This window comes from Procambarus clarkii, chromosome 2 (assembly GCF_040958095.1).
Source record: "Procambarus clarkii isolate CNS0578487 chromosome 2, FALCON_Pclarkii_2.0, whole genome shotgun sequence".
Lineage (NCBI taxonomy): Eukaryota > Metazoa > Arthropoda > Malacostraca > Decapoda > Cambaridae > Procambarus > Procambarus clarkii.
Window position 1 is genome coordinate 12,556,815 of NC_091151.1, and position 19,185 is coordinate 12,575,999.

Genomic DNA, 19,185 nt, shown 5'->3' on the forward strand with positions numbered 1-19,185 from the left:
CAAGTGCTGCTGAGAGGTAATAAATTTAATAGTTAAAGCGTGTCATATCTGTGGAACAGATGCAGGGGGCACCACTATTGCATTACTTAATGGAAGGTGAAGCAATTGAAGCCCTGTGCACCAAATTCAACATTAATGCAATGAGAGCAGCTGCATTAGATTCAAAATTCACAGCGACTACAATACAGTTGAATAATGGGACACTAGTAAACGCTGCACATCTACATCCACCACCCAGGTAATGTTATCAAAACATGACTAAAACCAGTGCGCTAAAACATGAGCAGTAAAAAAAATGAAAAGGAGGAAACCACACCTCCATTTAAAACTTTGATGCAAATATCACAGTAACAAGGTTATTGTGAATAACAAATCTCAATTACGGGTTCACTATAGCCTGTGCTACATGGACATCTAGTTCTGAGTAGCTAAATCTAAAACAACGGCAACAGCAGCTTGGTATGTGGAAAGGTAAGATGCAGAGTCTATTAGGGAGTACACATCGGCACTGTGTATACTGTTATTGGACACTGCTTAACTGACAATTTCTCTTCAATGCAGGCTGAACTTAAAACTGAATTAGCAGTATTGCAGGAAGTAGTCAAATGTAGTAAAAATTCTTTATTACTATTATTATTATTATTATAGACAGTAGAGGAGCGTTGGAGTCTTTAAATTAGCAGACGAGTAGTATACCAGAATATTGTAATAGTGTATTGAGAATGTAAAATCTTTAATAAAAATGGATGTGATAAAAGATTTATATGGCTCCCTTCGCATATGGTAACATTGGTGAATGAGGCAGTTGATGTCGATGTCGATGTTGTTTGGCATAAAACTTTGAAACGGACATGAATCAAGATGATCCAAGAAGGTAAATAAAAAGTAGAGAGAACGGCTATTGTGGACATCAGTAACACACACAAGGATTAAGCGTCCTTCACTTATGGTAGAGGAAAGTCTATATGGAAGGATTCAATTTACATGAGATTAAGAGTAGGATACAAATGTTTTTGGCATTACGGTGTTGTCAGTGAAATAGACAAGGAGTGTAAATTATGTAGTATGCCGCACGCCCACACCTTAGATCATTATGTATTAGTGTCAACTTAATGATTTATTTATTTATTTTTATTTATTTATTTAATTTATTTATTTATATACAAGAAGGTACATTGGGTTTGTGAGAATACATAGCATAGTACAGTAATTACACTCTTGTAAAGCCACTAGTACGCGCAGCGTGTCGGGCAGGTCCTTAATCTAATAGATAATTTTAAGTAGGTAAATTCTCAGAATTAATAAAATAACAAATACATTGCACGAAAAAAAAATGATGAGAGATTAGTAAGTATATTAAAGCACATTGGTATATTAAAGCTCTGATTGATTACATTGACAGCTTGATTGGTAATTTAAACAAGATTAATAGACGCCATACAGCAGATTGACAGCACATATAAGAAGACAGAAATGATCACAATGATAAAGATGTTCAGATTGGGTACATAAAGATTGGGAGATTGGGTAGCAATAGATACAGTACAATTTTAAACAAAAGGTGAAAAACTATTAGGTACTTTTTAGTATTGTTTTTGAATGACGCAAAAGTTGGACAGTTTTTTAATTAATTCAATAGGGAGTGAGTTCCATAGACTGGGTCCCTTTATTTGCATAGTGTTTACACAGATTAAGTTTGACTCTGGGGATATCAGATTTATTTCTGGTGTGGTGATAATGGGTCCTATTACATCTGTCCAGGGAGAGTTTCAGAGCAGGATTTGCATTTAAGAACAGGGTTTTGTAAATGTAGTTGACACAAGAAAATTTGTGGAATGAGATTGTTTAGCATGTTTAGGGAGTTAAACAAGGGGGCTGAGTGTTGTCTGAAAGCAGAATTTGTTTTTATTCTGATAGCAGATTTTTGCTGGGTGATGATGGACTTGAGGTGGTTTGCAGTGGTAGACCCCCATGCACAGATACCATAATTAACATAATGATAGATTAGTGCATAATATAGAGATGAGAGCAGAGTTAGGTACATAATATCTGATTTTGGAGAGTATACCAACTGTTTTGAAGACTTCCTTAGTTATGTGTTGTATGTGGGTGCTGAAGTTGTCTCTTGTCTAGGAATAGGCCGAGAAACTTTCCATCATTTTTATTGCTAATGTTTACATTGTCAATCTGAAGCTGAATTGCATTTGTAGATTTTCTTCCAAATAAGATGTAGTAGGTCTTTTCTATGTTAAGTGTTAGTTTGTTGGTTGACATCCATAAGTGGACTTATTTTTAGTTCATTATTAACAACATTATTTAGTGTATGTGGGTTGGGGTTATAGTAGAGGAGGGTAGTATCATCAGCAAACAAAATAGGTTTCAGAATGTTAGAGACATTAGGCAGATCATTGATATATACAAGAAAAAGGTGGTCCCAAAATGCTGCCCTGTGGCACTCCAACGGTTATTGGTAGAGTGGGAGAGGTTATATTATTGATGGCTACACATTGGTGTCTATCACTAAGATAGGATTATATATATAGTCTAGTGTATGGCCTTGGATTCCGGCCTCGGATGATAACTATATAAATAAGAAAATATGTAGTGTACCACATCAATTTGTTTAGATGTGATAATGGTGTGATACAGAATACTTTGGAGTTACACTTTTACCCAACAGTGTTACACTTCTATGCTGTTTTCTGTATTAACCTGCAATGTAAAATGTGTCTCTTGTACTTTGATTCGTGAAGTTGCGTGCCTCTTGAGGGACTTGAAGTAGAGGGTATAAATAGCCTAAGCTACTTTATCCCTTTGAGATGTATTTTATTGTTTCTATAAACGTGCTTAAACCATTTTGAGAATGCACAGTTTGATCAAAGTTTCCCCAATTGTGTGTTTCTGCTTTGCTATCTCTGTCATACAACAGAATTAGTTTCAATTATCTTTTACCTTTTTCTTGGGACTCCCCTGCTGAATTAGGTTTATTTTTTTAGAGCATTCATGACGCTAAAGATGTTTGTCCTTGTTCTTGTGTTGTGCTTGAACATTTTGCAAATGTCTTCAACTTTCTTAACTTCGTAGAATCATTTGGCAATGCTTTGATACAAAAACACATTGAAGTCTTTTTTCTCCATAGATGATGATGGACGTGAATTCACATTAAACATATGAAGCGTCGTACGCTCTTTAGCTGACACACATGATAGGCTACAAATTCTGTATCTAAAACACAAGAATAATTCAGACTATATTAATAAATTTATAATATACAGAATTTTTCCGTGTAAGCAGCGAGGCGGACTTCGTACTCTGATATCCTAAAGAGAACTAGGTCAAACTATCAGCCAACCAAATTAAGGGACGTCCTCTAAGTAAGGAATTTATACGGCTACATTGGTAGTATTACGACGAACACAGTCAGCTGATTTCGATATTGGTTTCAAGTCACATGACCAGGTAGTGCTAGCCAGCTTACCAGAGCATTGTCAGGTAGCCAGTAAGGGCACCGGGTTAGGGAGTCAGTCAGGTGATGGGGGTGAGTGAGTGAGGGCTTGCCATGGCCTTGGCTGCAGTGCCACCAAGTTTTGTGGAAAATGTGCAGAAGTATATGGGGTTAGACGGCCGTTTGAGTGCCGTAAGGTTTCTACCAACAGGGATCGCACATCTAAGCTGCTATTGTGTATTAAACTCGCATGGGCCAATAGGCCTCTGCAGTTACCCTCATTCTTAAACACACGATGACTAATGTATACAAACTCGCTTATTCGACGATTGATTGACAGTGTCAAGTTGATTTTTTTTATAAACTTTGTATTTTAATGGATTTAAACCAGTTTCTCAACATGGAGTATATGACCCACATGGGGGGCAAAAATGAAAACTGGTTTGTGTGATATTAGTGAGTGCCATTTTCTTTGCTCTGTATAAAATGTGAAGGATCAGGGAGGGGGGAGGGGTTTAATTTTGACATTATAAAAGGTTGAGTACCATTGGTTTAAACGTTAAATGTCATGGCTCGGTGACAAGCACAAGTGAAATTATTATCGGACTGTGGCGCTGGAAGCAAGTTTGTATTAGACTTGATTTTGCTAAGCCAGCAAACTCTAAAACTCAACCTCCCCCACCTCTCCGACCTAAAAAAAAAAAAAATCCATGGGGGAAATACCCCTGAACTAAACAGTATATAACACTCAATTTACATTTCAGGCATGTATGTAATAAACTACATATATAGATATGAAGTAACAGTATCATGAATATATTCAAGCATGTATTAATATCATGGATCAAAATCACTTCAAGGTGATGTAGATAGGCTTCCGAAATTATCAAAAACACCGGCAGATAGATTAATACTGACATTAGTAAGGTTATGAGACTAGGTAATGATGATAGTCACAGGATATCAGAGGGAAGGCAATGAGGAAGCGAAAGGAATCTTGGTCATAATTAGTACGAACGGTAAGCAAAAAAATCTATGCAAAACTGTTCGAAATAAGGCAAATAGGACACTGGGAACATTTCTAGAAGCGTTAGCAATATAATACCTTGTGTGTTTCTGCAGCTGTAACTAGCTCCTTAAGCCTCACTTGGATTATTAAGTTCAGTTTTGGTAGCCGTACTATAGAACGCGTCATGCATAGAATGACAATGTTAACACCACGAATTAGGAACCTTCCATGTGGAAAAAGATTGTTAAAGTTTAATTTACATTATCTAGAAAGGCGAAGAGTTAGGAGTATCCCTGATTAAAATGTACACATTAAACTACGTTTGAGACAAAGTACATCTCACAGGGATATAGTTGCTTAGTCTATTTCTATCCCCCCCCCTCCCCCCCCCCCAAGTGAACAAGCAGAAGAACGGGCATAACAAGGTTAAGGTATAAAATATATCCACTTAATAGAATACGAAACAATGAATGAAAAATAGGTAAGTTTAGATTTAGGAAAGACCTGGATAAATACTAGTTTGGCCACAGTGTTGTTTCGTGGAACAAATTACCGGGAAACATAATAGATGTAGGGTCCCTTGAATGTTTTACCGATCGTTTCAACCGTTAACAGGAGCTGCCCTTAATGTCCAAATGTTTTCTACTGCTCTGATGCTAGAAAGAATAATAATGGCAGAAGTTAATAATAATAATAATCACGAAATAATGGAACCAAATAAGACCATTTTCGAACTAGAAAAAATAATAAATTATGGTTTGTGAATTAGGTTGTAGATTAATGATACAAATTCAGGACAATGTTGGTTAGCAACCAAAGTGTCCCCTCGAATAATGCATCCCATTTTAACGTCAAAACTCCAAACAGCAATTTAGTTCATCATTATGTCCGTCGTGGCCACGCTAGAGGACGGGCCGGCGTGTGACTGCTGAAGTGATTCATGTATGTTAGTGCTTAAGTTCATCATCAGCAAACTACCAAGACTGGATGTGTTGATCAAAGACTGCTTCAGCGTCTATGTATTTCATTGTGTCCTTCTCATTGTAAATATCAAATAAGACTACTCAGCCTTAGGGAAGCTTAATTTTAAGAAGCGACTAAAAACATTAACACATTGGTTGTTCATTGGTTTAAGAGACAAGAACACATGGCTGCTCTGCAAGATAAGGAATTACAGGCTGAATTTGATAAATGAGTCACACGTTGTTAAAACATTTTATTTCATAATATTATATAAATAGTTTTTCATTGTTTATATTAAACAATAAAATTACAACTTGGAATGTGAGATTTAAATTTTTTTAGGGTTTTTAATATATTTAGACATGAATTAGAGTAATTGTCTGGAACTGTGCGAGCGGCCTCGAACGCCCGTTGTCTAGATGTGACACCAGCTGCATTGATATTTCACGTGTAAGGTGTTCGTTATTGTCGTAAAGTTGACGAACATTATTTGTTAATGTTTGAGTGTCAGCCCGGGGCACTACATCCTTGAACTTCACTATATATATATCCCAATTCTCCATCACTTAAGAAGTCTGGGATATCAACAGTGATGTCATTGACTGAACGTTTGTGTCTGGCTGTCAAATATTTTGCCTCGAAGTTGAGCATCATGAGGGAGTCGCCTTCCTCTATGATCAATGACGGTATGTCAAGTCATGTCATGGGTTAACTTAATGTGTTAACTTAATGTGTTAACGAACGTTTCTGATGAACGTTTTGTTTTAAGCGTGTTGAGCATCTGGATGGGGTCGGCATCCTTCACGACCTCTGGTGGTACATCTAGCAAGTTGGACAGCGCGGGCAGAATTGCTTTCTTCACTTTTAAATGTTCCGGAAATAGATTTGGAAGTTCTAAAGGCAAACTGCGAATTCGTTTAACTATTCTGTGCTCTTTCCTAGAAGGTTTCCTTGGGCATAAACGAATTCCAGTTAACACTTTCTTCGGGATCCTGAGGCTCATGTTTTCCAGAGATGTAAGCCTTCATAACTGCAGTCGCCATCACTACAGAAATGCAGTATAATCTCCACATTTTTCCAGTAATAAAGTGATGCACTCGAACTGTCAATGATTTACTGATCTAGCTGCACTGCTCTAAATAGCAAAGCGTCGCTTGCGTTAATGTTCGAAGGTGGAAAATGGCCAGATGGATAGTTGAAGACTTGTGGTCGGTAGGTCCTATGGTGACCAAATGGATTGATTTATTAAGATGAAGCCACCCAAAAGGTGGCTCGGGCATGAATAGCCCGAAAGTGGAGGCACTTTGAAACCATTACCAATAGCTGAAACTGGAGATCTGTAAATGGATGGATTTTTTTGGGGGGGAGGGGGGTGGTCGTCACGGAGGGCAAGCAATACTAATTATAGAGCTAATGAGTTAATGAAGACCTCTAGGTCTTCCATGTTTTCTTAGTTCGAGTCTTGTTGCTAGTTGACATGGCTGTGTTGTCATTGGAGTTCGGTGATGTGGCCTCCACGAGGAGATCTTGCACGCACTAGGGAAAGTGTCGTGACAATGGAGCTCTTAATGAAATTTCCTCGTCTGAGGAGTCCGTGGCGTAGTTCGTTGTTGGGGGTTTTGGTCTCGTAGGTTGAGGTTGAGGCTGGCTCTGAAGTCGACGAGTTGTGATGGAAGCTGGTTCGGTAACGTCGGTGGTGGTTGTGGTCGGAGAGAGCACGTCTGCGAGCGCTTCTGTTGAGATGGTGATGGAGGTAGCTTTTGGGGCTGGAATGGAGGATGCTGCTGTTTGTGCAGCCTGGGTCTTTAGTGGAGCTGACGTCTGAGTTGATACCGATCTAGCAGTCGACCTTGTGGAAGTCCCGGGTGTGATAAGGGAGGTTGAGACTTGCGTCAGGGGCTGTGATGGGGTCCAGGCCATTGTCTAGGTACAGCACATTCAGTTCCCTGATGAATCGGTAGTAGTCGGTCCCCATTGTAAAGGCTGGCTTGACTGGTAGGAGAAACCACTGTTTGGTAAGACTGGGAATCTTCTGGTTGGTTGGTGAGAGCTGAGGTGTTGAGTATAGCATCAGGGGCTCTGGTGGCGGGGTTAAGGTTTTTTTTTTTTTTGTTTTAACCTGGGCCTTGATTTTTTTGTCTGCCGGGAAAGCGGTGTGAAATTACAGGTTGATTGCCGTTGCGGAGAAGGCAGCGATGAGTTGTCGATTTACAGATGGGATAATGGTCCTAGGCGCAAAGGCTGCACTTCTGGATGGGGTGCTGACACTTGTTGGTGGGGTGGGAGCAATCGTAGCACGGAAAGCCCTGGGGAGCTCATGGTATCGTTCTTTCTCCACTTGGAAGGGTGGAATCTTGATGCGGAAGCAGTGGAGACCATGTGTGGCAGCCTGGTTAGCTGCGGCTATGGTGGTGAAGGAAGTCTTCATGGTGGTGTGCTAGTCATCGTCGGTATCGGTGCTGTAGCATATAACATCGAATACTCTCAGGTTCGGGTTTTCTTCCTCGATGTTGGTAATGATCTCCGTTTGTTCTCGGTCCGTGATCCAGTGGCTGGTCCCGCTGATAGACTGTTCGGTCGGCGATGTACTGATGTGGGAAGAGAGGAAAGAAGTGGTGCACTTTTCTAAGTGCAATCGATTTATTTCTTTTTTTTTTCTTTAGGGATCCCTCACACAAGAGAAAAATATTTTTACCTTCTTGACCAAGGTCGATGGGTGTAATCAGACGGCTTCTTTTAAGATCTTAAAGACGTCGCTTTTGGTGAAAGTTTGGCCGTCCATGGGGCGAGTCCTGACTTTTAGGCATTTGTGGCGCATTATTGTTGTTAAAACACCCTCAACGGGTCCTAGTTGTGATGGGTGTCTTGTGAAGTTAGTCAGGATTGCTGGTGTGGACCGGGTGGGTGGGTGTGTGTGGGGGGGGGGGACCAAATGGATTAAATGATGAATATTATGCCACCCAAGAGATGGCACAGGGCATGAGTAGCCCGTAAGTGGTAGATTTTTTAGTAAAATTATACCGTGTGTTGAGTTCGCATTTAAGTCATGCTGCTATCACGGGGGAGGATATTGTTTGACAGTATTTGATGGTGCCCAGCTGCTGGACATCTCTTTTGACCAGGATAGTGGCAGTGTTGATGGCTTCAGGGTGGTTACTGCAAGATTCAGGGGCTCTTAAGAGCTCTTATAAGGTCGTTGGTTGCTTCACATTCCTGGATATAGTGAAGTAGTGGTTTTACTGTGATTGTTTGGCAAAAGATGCATGCCCTCTGTCTGGGTTAACTCATGATAAATCGTGAGTTATCATAACTGGGTTATCTCATGATAACCTCCCAGTTGCATCTGTAAACTAGACATATTCTATATAACCGAACTGCTTTTTCCCTGTGGATTCCTTTTGGGGTATTTAACCTTTTAACTTGGTGGCCTGAAGATACCATATTGGAGAGGGTCAACCTTCTGCTACTCGGTTGTAGATGGGCTTTGTTGAGGTGAGTTTTTTGGTGATGGTGTTTTTTTATGTATTCGAGGCAGGGTTGGATTGTTTTATTAATCACTGGATAACTAGTTGGTAATTTAGCAATTTCATCGCCTTTCTCATTTAATGGGATTCCAACATGGGATGGGATCCAGTTTAAGGTTATGTTGAGTCTTTTTCCTTTAGCTACTGCGCCCAAGATACAAAATGATGGTAATTATTTGCACGTTGTCTTTCTACCGCTTTTTTCCTAATACTTGAAGTGCAGCTTTTGAGTGTGTATGATTGCACATTGAGAGTTTTGTGCAATCACACATGGGAATGCCTTTTGTATGACAAACAGCTAGGTTTAGGTTGAAGATACTGGTCCTTCCAGTCTCCAATAGGCCTGTTCGCTGTCCGTGCAAAGAGCAGTACGATCACACTCGTATTGTGTCAACCGATCTGTCTGTGAAGACGTGAGTGGCTACTGCTATCCTGCTCATTTGATTTTCTATGATGCGCCTTAGGATTGTTGGATCATAGGCAGCTTTTTCATTGGAAGACTTTTCCAGTAAGACATATTATAGCTTCTATTACTATTTTGAAGGTAGGCTACATGGAGCCTGACAGCTTAGGCATATATCTTGCCACTGAATTTTTAAAAGACAAAGGCAGTGGACTTGTATACTGTGACTCGCAGAGTGCACTCCTGGCACTGAATGCACATAGTAGTGACACCCAGAAAATAGTCAGTGATACTCGAATGAATGTTTTAGCTTCTAAAGAAAACAAATTTGAGAATAAATTCCTATGGATACCATCACATGTTGGCTCAAGGCATGACACTGTTGATATGCTTGCTAAGTCAGCCTGCAGAAAACCAGTAGTAGAAATTGATATGGGTGTTTCATTAGCAGTGACAAAGAGAATACTTAAACAAATATCTAATGAAAATCTCACCGACCTAACAAATTCTCAAAGACCTGAAAGTTATAGCATTAAATATTATGATAGATATCGTGAGGAGACATTCACATATGGGACTAATAGAACAAGAACCCGGCAATGTGATGTTATAGTGGCCAGAATACGCCTGGCATATAGACGTATCTGGCAGCTTTCTCAAAACCCAAATGTCGAGTACACATTGTGTCAACTTTGTGAAAGAGAAAACATGCACACTCTTGAACATTATATTGTAGAATGTCCCATACTGACTGACTTTCGCCCTCCTGGGCTAAGGTATGCTGAACTCTGTAATTACTATATGAGTACTGGAACACTTGATGATATATTGGACTTGTATCCAAGATTGACCTTGTAATATATCATTTATTCAATGTATATATATGATGTAACTATATAACCTGAGCTTGTGAAAGCGCCTTCATCACCTTCAGTGATTAAGTGCTTAATTGCACACTAGTTTCTTTATCAGCTATCTCACCCTGTCAGAGTAAATGACAGATGTATGTGAATACATGTGTGTGTATATATGTATGTATATGTGTGTGTGTATGTATATGTATGTATATGTGTGTGTGTATGTATATGTATGGGTATAAAGTATATATGGAAGCTGATCAGAATTACATTTCACCTTTGTGAATGTACATTAATGACACTATGTAAAAGACACATCAAACACTTTATGTAGGGCATACGTAAATCTGTGTATCTATGTATTTACCTATGTAGGTTAGCTTAGCATTTTAAAAGCACCGAATCACCTTCTGTGGTTGAGTGTTCAATAAACCCTTGAACTATATGTTTAACATTTCTCTAATCCTGTCCATGGAGGACAGAAGAAAATGTATATATGCTGGTTAGCATTGTATATATGTGGCCACGTCTGTGGTAGAAAATAATAATAATAATAATAATAAAAGCTTAGTGAACAGCGCTTCGGATTCGTATTCCTGAGGTTCTGGGTTCGATACCCGGTGGAGGCGGAAACAAATGGGCAGTTTCTTTCACCCTGATACCCCTGTTACCTAGCAGTAAATAGGTACCTGGGAGTTACACCTGCTCTGGGCTGCTTCCTGGGGGTGGGGGGGGGGGGTGTAACAAAAAGGATGCCTGGTCGAGGACCGGGCTGCGGGGACGCTAAGCCCCGAAATCGTCTCAAGATAACCTCAAGGTAAAGTTCCTCCCACGGTGGGCAACAAGTGTAGTTTGGGTGTAGGTGATCACCACCTCTATTAAAAAAGGTGCTTTTTAATTGTAGTAGTTTTGAAATTTTCCTTCTGGCAGTCCAAGAGTTTCCATTGTTTTGTCGAAGTCCAACCACCAAGGCTTGTCTTGCTGGGACTGGCTCAGGGGAATAAATTATCTTGCTGATAATTGTAGCTGCTGTTTGATATTTTCTTTCTTGAAGATTGGGCAAACTAGTTTCCAGTCTTAGTTTCATGCCTGGTCTACATAGGGGGCTCACAGGACAGCTCTCATAGCATTGTTTTTGGCTACATTAAGCTTTTTCCACTGTTGTTGTGATTGGATGGAGTGCAGGTGCGGCATAGTCGATCACTGACCTGACTGCCTGTACATAATATGTGCGAAAGACTTGCAGATTGGCTTCCCCAGAGAGGGAGGTTAGCGACCTGAGGATTGCTGTCCGGGCCGCAGTGTTCTCTCAAGTAAGAGACCTATGCATTAAAATTTGTTAAGGAGTATTCCTAGATACTGATAAGTGTTTACCCATTCAAATTGGTTGACCCTGTACTGTGAGTGGGATGTTCGTCGTCAGTATTTTTATGGGCATGGCTTTTGTCTTGGTAGGGTTGAATTTTATACCACTCTGCTTTACATTTTCACTGATGCAGTCTAAGCATTTGGGTGTAAGGGGCGCCGCATCCCTTCCTTTTGTGATAAAGTCGTCCCTGTAATTTATCAGCCTGCAGTGTTGTAGGAGTTTCAGCCCGATTATTCTTTCCATTAAACAATTGAAGTGTGCCGAGAATGTCTCCTTGTGGTGTACCATATTCATGTCTTTTGTATTCAGAGACTGTCATGAAATTTCATTCCTGCTTCTCTGTTGAAGACGGTTTTTGGTCCAGGAGAGCAGGTTTCCTTTGATTTGTCGATGAGACGGCAGAGAATAGCTGGGGCGCGAGCAAGTTCAAAGACTTTCTCGAGGTCCTGGAATATCAGCATTCCTGGTCTGTCATTCTAGTGGGCTAACAGTTGTAGTACATTCCACTGCTCCAACTTTTATAGGCATACATGTCCTGTTGCAGTTTAGGCATGTTCCACTTAAGTCTGTTGCGTGCCATTCTGTCAGCCGTCTTGGCTGCAAAGCTTTGGAGAGAGATGGACCTTGGATTAGCTGGATCTTTGGGTTTTGTGATCTGCACTGTCTGCCCTATTCAAAGCTGTAGGTCTAGTTTGATAAGTTCAGGCTGAATTAATTAACCTAAGGTATGCAGCGTCTCCTTGTTGGCCGAAGTATCTAATTATATTATAGGTTGTCTCCAGGGGAATGTATCCTTGTAGTTTTTCTTAGGCCGACTTGTAACACTGTAAAAGTGTTTGGCTTAGTTGATTTAAAATATATATATATATAGAGTACATGAGTCACAGACAAGGATTTGAGAAAGGCGCCAGGTTGTCGGCCTGAGATCTCACACCTCAAAGCGTTAATAACCCCAAGTGACCTGAGGTCAGATCATGAGAATTTCACCTTGCTTCTACTAATCTCATAATTGGAGCCTGGTAGCCTTCAAACATGCTGACGTTTAAGGAGTGGCAAGGTAGAGTGCCGGAGGCTATCTACTTGTGGGCGGAGTTAGTTACTAGGGTCCCCAAAATATACTCGGAGAACTATCGATTCGAGAGGATAGAGCATTAAGCAATAGGAGACCAGCCAGCGGAGCAGAGCAGAGGCCAGCCGTCGAGATAGGCCGTCACCAGACGGGGGGTGACGCTGCTTGAAAATTGCAGACTCCCGCCCCCCCCCCCCTCTCTATTCAACTTAGACTCAGTCCTCGGTGAGTGAACATTTAGGTGACTTGGTCGTGTTTTACAAGTGTTGTGTGACGATCAGGGGCAGTCAGTTGTAGTGCTCTCAGATTCTTGGAGGATGACTCACTTTGAATAGTAATCTTTAACACTTTAATTGGATTGCTTAAGTTATGATACTTATCATGAAAAATATAATTGTTGAATTTATTATTTAAATGGACTTTATTTTGTTCCCTAGAGATTTTGAGTTGAGGTGAGAAAGCCTCTGTGGTTACTGGTTTCATGGTTTAGAATGAGTACATGATAAAGATGGGACCATACTAATAATGATCTCTTGATAACATCTTTGGTGAATATTGTGATACAGACAAGTTCCATTCCTTGTCTTGTATGTAATGATTATGAATGGATGGTGGCAGCATTTCGTCTTCTACTATCTACTCTTCTACTTCTACTATCTACTCTTCTACTTCTACTATCTACTCTTCTACTTCTACCTATCTACACCTCTCCCTCCACCCCTCTCTGAACTCTCACTTTCAACTAATGACCCTCCTCGCTCCTCCCACCTCCCTACCTCTCACCCCAAACCCTCACTAATTACTTCACTATTCATTTCTTTCCTTTCGTTTTCTCTTGTACGTTTGTGGCAATGATTCTGTATTCTAGAGTTCTCTCTAGAGTTTCGGGTAACTGATCAAGTGACGGCGCCTTGTAGTCTTAGCACCTAGGTAGTCAAATACCTAGGTTACAAGGTGTTGAACGAGAGAGGTTGCCTTAGGAACTCTGGGAGTACTCTAGAATAGTTAGCTAACTGGGGACGGGATAACGGACTAGAGAGCTGTTTTCCCCGGCCTCGTTAGTTAACTGGGGGGTGGAATAATGGACAAGATAGCTATTTCCCCCCACCCCCGTTACAGACTGAGCTCATCCAGTGTGAAAGGGGTATTAGTATCAGACTTCTGCACATGCTGTATAGATTCTGTGCCACCTTTCGTCGTCTAATTCTGTGTGACCTGCTAGTTCATCTAAGGAAGCTGGTTACTGGCTGCTCTTTATGCAAATTTGGTTGCTAGTACCAAGTGGTGAAGATGCGAACATGCTTGAATGGTCCCCAAGCATATATGCAATCTAAAACTCCACACCCCAGAAGTGACTCGAACCTATGCAGTTAGAGGCACTATGCAACTGGCGAACACAGTACCTTAACCACTCGACCATCCATGACTGTACAAAAGACGGTGTACGGGCTATTGGCTATTTAGCCCACCATCCAGACCGCGCTTGGTGGTGAACTTGGGCATAGTTATTTCATCAAATCACCTCATTCTCGTGGGGCCACGTGAGCAACATAATGAGTAGATTTGATAAAATAACTACGCCCAAGCTCACCACCAAGTGGTGAAGATTTGTTTCACAAATCAGACCGGATTTGTGTTGGGAAGACTTCATATTTTTGTATTTTGATGTTCAGTAATAACATAAAACTACATATTGTATCAAATAACTGTATGAGAATTGTGATGAGGAAGGGGGGGGGGGGGGTAGTGTGAATTCATATATTTGTCATTTCTCATGCTTGTAACTCCACAAAAAGATTTTGATTCTTAAAATTTATGCACATTATTAACTGACTGACTGTTTAGTTCGACAGTAATAGTTTGAGTATCCTTGTCCAGGTAGGGAATCCAAGGCAGTTCAGGTGGAGGTGGGTGGGAATAGTGCCTAGAGTCATTGACAAAAGATCAAAATTATTTCATTTATTTGCGAAAGATAAAGAAACTTTCCTGCATTCCATTTTAATTTTTGAGTTATAAATGTATGTTGTGAATAATTACAAATCTGAACATTTTAAAAATTGAATTGCATTCCATATCATTGCTTTTATTTAAATAATGTCTGACAGATTGGCTCTTTGAAATAAAGGTGTGGATGACAAACTATATTCACAGCAGAGAAAAAATTTATACTTATATTTTAAGGATGTAATCATCATGTGCTTTCATGATAAATCATACTTATGTCATCCCAAAACTTTAAAATTAATATTTTCAAAAAAATCCCCATTACTTTGTTGATGAGGATTGGCCGTCCAAACCGTCAAATTCTCATAACCGGCCAAACCATTATGGCCCCACACCCACGCCAGAATTTATTCATGCGAGAATAAATCGTTATGAAACTGGGAGTTGCGTTGTTTTATTCGAATCAGAACTGAATATATTGATTTATTTAATATGTAATGTTAGAATTCATCTGGCTTACGAGGCCTAAGAAAATAGTTGCAACTCAATCCTCGCGCGGGACATCTCAGGTATGACAAATGTTAAACGTACAATTCATATTTTAATAACGTGAATAATCCTCCAAATACCTAAATTTAAGTATTAATTCGTAGTTAGTCTTAAAAGCAAAAAATCCTCAAGGCTGTATATTATTAGAAGTCTGTTTTTAGTAGTTAACTGTTAAAATGAGAATTTCATAAGTATAAGTGTAAAATGATCCAGTTACAAATGTGTGTATAAAGGGAGGAGTCGCTCTTACTATCTCGGTGGTTTTGTGTAAACATTATTGCACCCAATTGGAAAATAAGATTTATGGAATATATATACAATACAATTTATTAATGATATAAGATACAATTTGTATAACATATGTACAAGATAAAAAATTTATAACATGTTTATAAAAATACTGAAAGACAAATTGTTTTCGTAATGGTCATCGAACTAACAGTTCTCATTACTTTAAAAATAAATAGTATTTGTAATAATTACATATAATTTGTTATAATTACAAGTAAATATGGAAATACAGGGTAATGGTATCAAAGCAATGCAGGGTATTATTCAAATGACTGTTTGATATCGACATGTTTATAGATACGATAGCATTCTTCGGGTTATACACCTTGAAGCCCACTCTTGGGGTACTGACATCGGTTCCGTCGGGTATCTGTGCAGAGTTTATCAGATTTCTTAAGATTGCTTCATGTTGCGAGTGAACCCTGGCTCTCTTATAATAGGCAAGTTCGGTAGCATCTACCCAGCGTCGCTTAAATAGGGTGACGTGGGGGGTTAAAATTATAGTCCTGTATAAAATAAGTGAAGACCTCGGGTGTCCAGGAGGGGCAACTCTCTCCATCCTCAGATCTAACAGCTTCGGCGTCTCCTAAACCTTTACATAGAAGATCGTTGTGTGGAAACTTCCCAGGCCTCCTAAGACTACGTACAGATTCTTCAGTTTATTTTTCTGAAGAAAAAAGAGCACGTTGTTAATATGGATACAGTGCACGAATAATAAGTAAATATATAACAAAAATCATTTAAATGACAAAACATTAAATTACATTCTCTAGAAAGGCGAAGAATGAATTAATAAGAACAAATCCATAAGGGCCATGATGAGGGTTCGAACCTACGTCAGGATAATCCCAGACGCACCTTATTCTACTGTGCCACGACAAGGTAAAATAAAAATTGCAGCATTGATTGCAGCTTCCCTAAGAAGGCTCTCAGCTTCTCCGGGAGAAGGCGCATCTGGAATTATCCCAGACGTAGGTTCGAACACATCACGGGCCTTGTGCATTTGTTCATTTGATGCCTCACACTATTATGATTTGTGTAGTGAGATAATACTGGTGCGGTAACATGGTTGAAATTGTGTGGAACTAATTACCAAGTAACATATTAGCAGTGGGGTACCGTGATTATTTCAAGCGTAGGTTAAACACACATGAATGAGATTGGGTGGATATAAACAAGAACTGTCTCGTATGGGCCAATAGGCCTTATGCACTTACTATCATGTGTTCCTAATGTTTTTAATGTTAATAAGTGCAATGAAGCTAAATTTTTGACTGATTGTGGGGAGATATATTAAGTAATATGAAATGAACGAGGATTAATCGAACATTTACGAAACCTGTACATCTTTCCTCAATTATAGCGGTTTAGTTTGCATTTATTGATGAATTTAATAGGTACGAGGTTGTTGTACTTACCATGAACCTCGCAATCAGTTGACGAGTGTCGACCGCAACATTCTCATCTGCCTGCTTACGCTTATCTGCCTCGCTCCATCTTTCTGAAATTACAAAATAATAACTTTATAATTTAATATTTAACTTGCAATGTATATACGCATATTCAGAAAAAATATTTAATTTTAAAAACAAATTAACATAGTTTTGGCGAAACATGTATACTGTCGCTAATGTTGGTACCTTCCAAACTTCAAGTAACAATACTAGAGAGATTTCTTTAGTCATGGTTCAACTGGTAGTACGAGTCGAGGGACGCGAGATAAATCCCATTGCAGTCCCACCATATTTTAGCGCAGTTAAATCACACACTTGTGAGTTCATTATATACAATATATTAAAAAACAAGAACCTAACGTAGTTTCTTTCACCAAGCTAATAATCAGACAGCTTAGTTTGGATAACACAATCCATTGATCCTCGAATGACTGTAAACTTCCCAGTGACCAATTCTCCTAACTCTCATATTCACTACTTGTTTACTAACACTTTCCCAGCTCCTTACCTCTGTCTAGTATGAAGTAGCCGAGGCTGATGTGTCCGTGGTCTGGGTCAGCTGCAACATGTTTGAGCTCCTTGGCTTTGCTCCAGAGAGAATCTTGCAGTTTCTTCATGCTGAGTTTCACGCTATCTGGCAGGTCCAAGTAGGCGTAGTGGGCAGCTTCCCTCCTGGCAGGCATTTCGGATGCGATCTGCAATGAAAATAACGCAAGTTTAATGTGTCTGGCAAGTTTAATATATAGATGTTTATATAGTCTATAACTTCTAAGATTGTAAAGGATTCCAGCCATTTTCTTACGTCGTGAAAGCATTTGTGATGCGATCTGCACTGATAATAACACAAGTATAATATACCAGCCCATCCTCCAGTTTTGGTAGTACTTACAGTAACGATGAGGACCATACTATATTTACCGACGTACAACGAAATTAGAACGTAAAAATCTGAACTCTGAACAAACCGGAAAACTATTCTTTTTACTTACTTTCACAGACCAAACTGTAAACTGTAAAAAATGTCATCTGAATATACTGTGGAAAGGTTTGTAATGTTGTTGTACCTTGACTTTAGCAAACCTTTTGATACAGTACCAATCTTTTGACCATTACAAAACCATATTTGCATCGTCTTGAAGTGATTAATCCAACTTAATATAGCAGCCCCAATACCGTGAGCCTCTATCTTTATTATCAATCTTTCATGCGGCACTTAAGCAAAAGCTTTGCTAAAGTCAAGATACACAACATTACAAACCTTACCATTATTGACTGCCTCAACTATGCTGGAATAAAATTATAGCATGTTAAACATGAACGGCGGTTTGTAAATCCATGTTGTGAATCACTTATTTATGTTTATCTCGGTTGACAGCTGAGACAGCTGACCTGTCTCGGTTTTACTGGTGCAAGACGGACCAAACGTCGCCGCTTCTCGACGAAGTAAAGGTTTATGTAAAAAATAGTGAAAAAAAGAAGTTTATGAAATGGGGGGGGGGGGTATTACACTCCTCTGTAATGGTGGACAGATTGACAGATGTTATAAGCCTTTACCCCTCGCGTTTACATTCTCCTATAATAAAAATGAAAATGTGTTCGTGGTTAAGGGAAGGTAATAAATGGGGATGGTTGAAGAAGAAAGAAAATGGGGAAAGGAAAAGGTGAGAGAAAAGCCTTTGCTAAGAATTATAGACGAGTTGCACTAACGTCCCACATAATAAAAGTATTTGAGAGATTAGTCGGGTCACCAGTTTCATGGAGACCAATGATATTCTGAACCAAGGCCAACATGGATATAGAGCGGGAAGAATGTGACCATGGAGTGATAGTTCTATACATGAACACACAAAATGAGGTCAGTGGGAATAAGCGGTAAAATAGGACGCTGGAAACTGTTTTCTGTCGAACAGAACACTGAGTAACAGTCATCCATATAAAGTCGAGACCAAGAGCAGTTATAAACTGTTGTTGTTGTAGATTTAGCTTCACAGAATGAAGTGTCCATGTAGCACGGGCTATGGTGAGCCCGTAATTGAGTTCGGCTACTCGCGATAACCTTGTTACTGTGATATTTGGGTCAAAGTTTTATGTGGAGGTGGGGATTCCTCCGTTTTCCCGGTTTATTTCTCGCTTCTGTTTTAGTGCACTGGTTTTAGTCTTGTTTTAATAACATTATCTTGGTGGTGGATGTAGATGCAGAACGCTCACTAGTGAGTCCCATTACTCAACGACTTTTCTAATCATTGTAGTCGCGGTGGCAAGTGCATCTAATTCAGCTGCTGTCGTTGGATTAATGTAAGTTTGATGC

At 39.6% G+C, this 19,185-nt stretch overlaps 1 protein-coding gene across 1 annotated transcript; it reads right to left on the reverse strand.

Moving 5' to 3' along the window:
* Positions 1 to 6,953: 6,953 nt before the first annotated feature.
* On the reverse strand, positions 6,954 to 7,337 carry LOC138365735 (threonine-rich protein-like). The gene has a single exon (XM_069326219.1). It carries the CDS (start codon positions 7,335 to 7,337, stop codon positions 6,954 to 6,956), a length of 384 nt encoding a protein of 127 aa, XP_069182320.1.
* Between the last annotated feature and the right edge of the window lie 11,848 nt (positions 7,338 to 19,185).